General features: G+C 52.0%; 1 protein-coding gene across 2 annotated transcripts in view; it reads left to right on the top strand.

Moving 5' to 3' along the window:
- The first annotated feature begins 54 nt into the window (after window positions 1–54).
- Window positions 55–6,905, top strand: part of MRPL21 (mitochondrial ribosomal protein L21) — a 36,844-nt gene continuing 29,993 nt past the window's right edge. For both annotated transcript variants that reach the window (XM_059932249.1, XM_059932248.1), the window contains exons 1-3: window positions 55–172; window positions 3,458–3,515; window positions 5,931–6,016. In XM_059932249.1, the coding sequence (XP_059788232.1) occupies window positions 73–172; window positions 3,458–3,515; window positions 5,931–6,016 (244 nt within the window). In that variant the 5' untranslated portion in view covers window positions 55–72. The remainder of the gene's footprint in view (window positions 173–3,457; window positions 3,516–5,930; window positions 6,017–6,905) is intronic.

Raw genomic sequence — 6,905 nt, 5'->3', positions numbered from 1 at the left:
GCCGGGCCCGGTGCGTCGACGCACCAGGTTCGCGCCTCTTCCGCTTCCGGTGTCGGTCTAGGCTGCGGGAAGATGGCGGCGGCTGTGGCGGCGTCGGCCCTGCCGGTCACCTTCGGGCGGCTGGTGTCTGCATGCAGCCGCGGTGTCCTGAGAGCGTCGGGGCCCGGAGAGGGTGAGACCTTGGCCGCGGGGTGAAGGGAGGAAGCGGGGCGCCCCGCCGTCCCGCCACATGTGTGTCTGTGTCCGATCGATGTTAATCGCTTTTTTTGATGCGGTGATGACAACGCGGACTTCAGAGTTGGGGAAACCTGGGTTCAGATCCTGGTTCCTTTAGTTAGTAGCTTAAATGCTGATGAAAGCTCCCCAACTTCCATATAGGCTGTATTTAACCGGAGGAACAAACTGAGGCTCAGAGTGGTTAGGTAACTTGCTTATGGTCACACAGCAGGGAGGTGGGAGAGGACTGAATCAGACAACTCGGTCCGGCTCCAAGGCCTGTGCTTTAAGCATCGCCTGCAGGCTGCGAGCCACTCTCTGAGTCTCATTGTCCTCAGCTGGAAAATGGTGAGGAATGTCCTTGCCTAATGGTAACCAATCCAGCAAAAGCGACAGCTGTATTTTAGGCACTGGGTTGTCATGAGGCTCAGAAAGATTATGTTTGTCAGAAACACTATAAACCTCTGTCTGAAACAGTTGGAGTGTGTATCTGTGTGAGGGAATGTTTATGTATGTTTTAGAATTGGGTCTGACTGTCTATTTGATGATGATAAATAATTGTTCCCTTTTTTAGGTGTGATAATGAAGTTGTGGTTGTGTTTTTGTAAAGAATCTTTATCTTTCGTAGAAATATACTGACAGTTGCTTTAATCACAGATTTGGGCCAGAGGCACTGTGAATGAATCAAGCTTGGCCAAGAGTTGATAACTGTTGAGTCTGGGGAGAGATACAGGAGGACTCGCTATTCTCTTTACTTTTGTATGCTTGTCATTTTCCATAATAAAACTTGGGTTTAAGCAGGCAGGGAAGTTTTTACAAAAGCAGTGGGACTTACTGCATTCTACCAACATAAAACCACCTCTAGAATGCTGTGTTCAATTCCAGACCCACTGTTTTCAGAGAGAAGCACAGATGAAGTGAACTGAGTAAAGAGAGGGTGACCAAAATGGTAAACAGGCAGGACCTTGAAGAGTGAGTGAAGGAAACAGGATGGACACTGGCACGGTCCTTAGGGATCTAAAGGATGATCCTGGGGGACCATTTGTTCCCAGTGGGGTCACTGCTAAGCTAAGACCATAGGCAAGGGAAGCAGATCAGGTGCAGAAACTTTGTGAGCTTTCAGTGGTGGGATGGCTCTCGAGAGAGGCCAATCACAAGTTCCCAATCACGGAGTATGCCACAGGGGCTTCATTTGATGGCTTAGCAGAGTAGATGTCATCCATTTATTCGTATATTCACCATTTATCAAGCACCTATACAAGTCAAACACTGGTCCAGGATAGCGAATACATCAGTTATAAACATAAAACAATAATCCCTGCTTTTATGGAGCTAGCATTCGGACGCGGGGGGGAAGGGTTGTGCAGAGAGACAGGCAATTTTTTAAGAAGAAGCAAATGGCGTAGTATGTTCGAAGCTGTTAAGACTCATGGAGAAAAATAAAGCACGAGTTGGGAAGAAAGGGTTCAATTTTAAATAGGATGGGTGGGGAAGGCCTCTCTACTGAGACGGTATTTGAGTGGAGACCCAGAGGAAGTAGGGAATTAGCCTGGGGGCCATGTGGGGTGGGGGAGCGTCCAGGGCAAGAGCAGTCAAGGCATAGGCCCTTGTGCTTGGCATCTCCCAGGAATAGCCAGGAGGCCAGAATGGCAGGTGCGCGGTGAACAAGGGGAAGCTCGTGAGGCATGGGCTCAGAGAGACAGACGGAATCGCGCTGCCCACTGCCGTGTCGGCCACTGTAAGACTTCGGCTTCTTCTCTGCGTGTAATGGGGTGCTCTTGTAGAGTTTCGCAAAGTAGTGACATGATCTGGCCTCAGTTTTAACAGGATCCCTCTAGCTGCTGTGCAGAGAAGGGAGGCTACGGCGAGAGCAAGGTGTTAGTAACAATCCAGGCTTGGGTGATTGAAGTGGTCAGAGCCTGGATCTCTCAAAGAGAGGCAAGGGGATTTGCTGATAGGTTGGCTGAGGGGTGTGAGAGAGAAGGGTCATAAATGACTGAGATTTGGGGCCTGAGCAACTAGAAAGATGGAGTCGCCATTACGTGAGATGGGGAGGGGTGCGGGAGAAGCAGGCATGAGGGGCAGATCAGGAGCCTTTGTTAGGTTCTGAGACGCCTGTTAGACATGCAGGTGACGATGACAAAGAGACAGGCGTTTGTCGTGTCCGACAGGCTGCAGGTGTAAACTTGGGAGTCACCAGTGTATAGGTGACATTTAAATTCATACAATCACCAGAGGAACGGCCATAGGTAAAGAAGAGGTAAGATCCAACGTCTAAACCACAGGCACACCAAGATGGCAGAGGGGAAGAGAAACCAGCCCAGGAGACCAAGAATTGGGAACAACTGCTAATGAGTGAGCTTTAAAAGAGTGAATTTTATGGTTTATAAATTATAGCTCAATTGAAAAAATAAAACCAACAGTAGTTATTGAGAAACCTGTCCTCTGCTTTTTGCACTTAAGCACCAGGCATTTTATTTCTGAGTCCTTCTCAGTAGGCTCTGGGTGCCTTTGTCGGTGTATTAGTTATCTACTGCTGTGTCCCAGGTTACCCCCAAATCCAGCAGCTTAAGATACCTAACATGTATTACGGTATTAGGTCACGCCATCGCTGACGGTCAGGATCCAGGAGCAGCTTAGCAGGTGCTTCTGGCTCCCAGTCTCTCATTAGATTCAAGTCAGGCTGTCAGCTGGGGCTGCAGAATCTGCTTTCCAGCCCCCTCCCTGGGCTGCTGGCGGGAGGCCCCTCCAGGGACTGCTCATAGCACAGCAGCCCTGCAGCAGAGATGAGAGGGGACGCCCAGGACAGCAGCTGCCCTTGTGTAACTTACTCTCGGAAGTGCTGTCCTGTCACTTCTGCCACATGCTGTTGGCCACAGAAACCAGCGCCCTGTCGGGGGACAACACAGGGGGGAGTCCTGGAGGCTGCTCCCACACTTGGGTACCGAGCAGGGCCTGAACTTAGTGGGCATTTGTGGTCAAGGCATAGGTTAGCAGGTAGGTGATTTGGTTTTGGGCCCTTTTCGATGGTGTGATAAACACATCCTGACGCTTATGGTAATAACCAGTAGCTATAAGTGATGTTCCTTTAGTTTTGTTGGCCTAGATTTTTCTGCAGACATGTCGTGATGTGGCGGTTTAAATCGGGTGCCAGTCACAGTAGCGGCACTTGCACACTGAGCATCGTAAAGGGCAGTTTGCGTTTCGTACTAGTAACTACGCGTTTCTCTTATTCCCTCAGCTTCCCTGTGGTCTGCTTCTCGAAGGTTCCGTTCGCAGAGCGCTTCATTTCCACAAGGGTAATATCAAAATGTGGGTTTTGGTGACTCTCCTCCTTTCCTCTCTGAAGTCAAAACTTCAAACATTTGGGTTTTCAAGAATATTTAGTTTTCTTTTAACTTTTTTGACAGTATTTTTCTCAGACCCTTGACATATAGAAATACAGACAGAACCTCAAGCACCCAAAGACAAAGGTGTTCTGGGCCTTGCACAGCTGTGACTTTCTAGGCAAAAGCTTTTAACTCCTAACTGGGGGTTTATTTCCAACTGGGAAGGTCGAATCACAGGATGGTTGTGTCAGAATCTCTAGGAGGACCTCACGTAATTTGAAAGAGCATTTCAGTGTTAAAGAAAAAACATAAAATTAATATAGACTACAGAAGGTAAATTTGACAAAATCATACTCAGGTAGGGATACACAGGGTCCCGTCCCTGCCCCGCCCTGTCAGCCCGGGTCCCTGAGCAGGATCACGCACTCTGAGCTTCCTTCCTCTTCGGCAAAATGGAAGCAATATTAGTCTCCATCTCAGTGGGTTTTCACGAGAGTCGAGTGAATTTCTGCATCTAAAGAGCTTAGAAGGGAGCTTCCCTGCTGGCTCAGTGGTTAAGAATCCGCCTGCCAGTGCAGGGGACATGGGTTCAATCCCTGGTCCGGGAAGATCCCACATGCCGCGGAGCAACTAAGCCTGTGCACCACAACTGCTGAGCCTGCGCTCTAGAGCCCGTGAGCCACAACTACTGAGCCCGCGTGCCACAACTACTGAAGCCCGAGTGCCTAGAACCCGTGCTCCGCAGCAAGAGAAGCCACCGCAATGAGAAGCCCGCACACCACAACAAAGAGTAGCCCCCGCTCGCCACAACTACTGAAGCCCGCGCACCACAGCTACTGAAGCTCGTGTGCCTAGAGCCCGTGCTCCTCAACAAGAGAAGCTACCGCGATGAGAAGCCTGCAGTCGGCAATGAAGAGTAGCCCCCGCTCGCCGGAACTAGAGAAAGCCCGCATGCAACAACAAAGACCCAACGCAGCCAAAAATAAAATAAATTAAAAAAAAAAAAAGAGCTTAGAAGGACTTGTGGTTGCCGTGGGAGAGGGATGGATTGGGAATTTGGGATTAGCAGATAAAGTATTATACATAGAATGGATAAACGACAGGGTCCTACTGTAGAGCACAGGGAACTATATTCAATCTCCTGAGATAAACCATGACAGAAAAGAATATAAAAAAGAATGTATGTGTATAACTGTATCACTATGCTGTACAGCAGAAATTAACACAACATTGTAAATCAACTATACTTCAATACAAAAATTAGAAAAAAAAAAAAGAGAAGAGCGCCTGGCACGTAGCAAGCTCTCAGTGCGGCCGCCTGCGCTCCTGCAGTGGAGATTCTCAGCGGGGGGGACGCAGGGCCTGGTGTTTCCCTAAAGCAGCAGTGGGCACCCTGGGTGAGGGTGGAGGCAGAAACCCTAAGGGGCGCTTTCGTGAACTCGGCTGGCTTCTCCTGTGACCGCCGTGCGCGGCCACTGCTGCCCCCGGTCCCTTCCCAGGTTTGTCCCTGGGTCCTCGGCTGCTGCCGGGCCGCCTGGGGCTCCTGACGCTCAGACGCGACGCGCGACGGGGGTGCACAGCTTCATTTGGGGGCCGGTTGACTTCGGCAGGGAGGGCGTTCGCTCACTTCACAGGTCTGTTCAGCACCTTCTGTGACAGTGACCGGGGGCCTGGGCCCTGCGCTGGAAGCGGCAGGGTCCCCAGTTTTCTGGGGTCTTCTGGCTGGTCTAAGAGTTAAATTGACATGAGACAGGTTAACAGGAGAAAATCAAACCAAAGTTTAATAACCTGTACACACAGGAGAGACCCAGGAGAAATGAGCCACTCGCCCAAATGGCCGAAGCCCTCACCTGAAGTAGCACCTTCAGCTAAAGACAAAAGACGATGTTGAGGGTAGGGGTTTGAGACTTCAAAGGGGACGAGGCGATTCACGTGGAGATGGAAAAGCAGATGTTTGGTGAATAAATGTTTGCTGGGCCTGCAGAGACAGTGGGACAGGAGTGGCCTCGGATCTCTGGGCCCCCGTGTTCCTCGCAGCCGTCTCTGGTGATGCCCTGTCCCAGGACAGGCCCTCCATCTCGAGTCTTTCAGGCAGCTGCGCGCAGACCCAGGCCTGCCTGCCTCCTGCCAAAGTTTCTTCCTGCGTCTTTTGGGCCTTGATTGTTTTCGGCTTGAAGTAATCTGCCCGCCTAAGAGACATTTTGGGGTGGGGGGGCAGGTTTTGCTCGCCTACAACTGCGGGGGCAGCTGTCCCGCCAGCCACACAAGCATCAGAGACAGGCTGGGTCCTTGCCCTTCCTAGTGTGCTGAGCGCAGCCATTTCTCACACATCTTGAACCGTCTTTTCACGTGTGTGTGACCCACGTCTGTAAAATATTTTTACAGATACGTTCCTAAAACGTCACTGAGTTCACCACCTTGGCCAGAAGTTGTTGTGCCGGACCCCGTCGAGGAGGCCAGACACCACGCAGGTAAGAGAGGCAGAAGCAAGGGGGTGGCGCCCCTGCTTCCACCACAGAGGGGGCCTCCTGGCCACGGAACAGGGACTTCACGTTCCCAGGTGCCCGAGACATGGTGCAGCGTGAAAGCTCAAGTTCGCTCAGCACCAGAGTTCAAAACTCTCATTCGTTGAGCCAATCCTCCTAGGGCACCAAGGCGCCAGCCGAGTTGCAGGCAGGTAATGCGGGTGGCGGAAGGGCCAGGGCCCAGCTCTGTCTCCCCGCTGTTTGTAGAAACGGGAGTTCAGGGAAGAAGAACAACGTGCTCGGCCATCGGTGGAAGCCGGCCCCAGCCCGGGTGTTCGAGAGGCCATCAGGGTGTCGGCAGGCTTGTCAGACAGAATACGTGTCACCAGGAGGGCAGTGTGGCCACCACGCCCAGCACCGGGAGGGAGTGCAAGATCCTCAGTTTCCAAAAACTGGAAGTCCATAGTAATGCATGGAATCTTCCAGTTTTTAAATACTATTTCGGGTGCTGTGCCCGAAAAGTAAAACTGCAGGCGAGGTTCCGCCCTCTTGGCCAGGTGCAGCCGAGGGCTTGACTCGGTTTCCAGGGCAGACACCGTGCCCTGCGCCCAGCCGCAGGCGAGGCCAGGAGGGTCGGGGCAGGAGAGAAGGGCCGGGCCTAAGGCAAGGTGGTGACCAGGGGAGCGGGGACTGGGTGTGGGCGGAGGCGAGCAGGTAGCGTCCAGCCCCATGAGGTATAATTCTAGGTTTTCCTTGTTTGCAAGAAGGCCTCTCCTCTCGCTTTGCCAGGCCGCTGGCTCGTTGTTAATAACGACTGGGAATCAAACCAGGTGAGGGTTTCTCCACCGCAGGGTCAGAGGAACCCAGCCAGGCACGCCGAGCACTCAGGCGGGAG

This window comes from Balaenoptera ricei, chromosome 8, assembly GCF_028023285.1.
Source record: "Balaenoptera ricei isolate mBalRic1 chromosome 8, mBalRic1.hap2, whole genome shotgun sequence".
NCBI lineage: Eukaryota > Metazoa > Chordata > Mammalia > Artiodactyla > Balaenopteridae > Balaenoptera > Balaenoptera ricei.
This window is presented reverse-complemented; position numbering and strand designations above follow the sequence as displayed.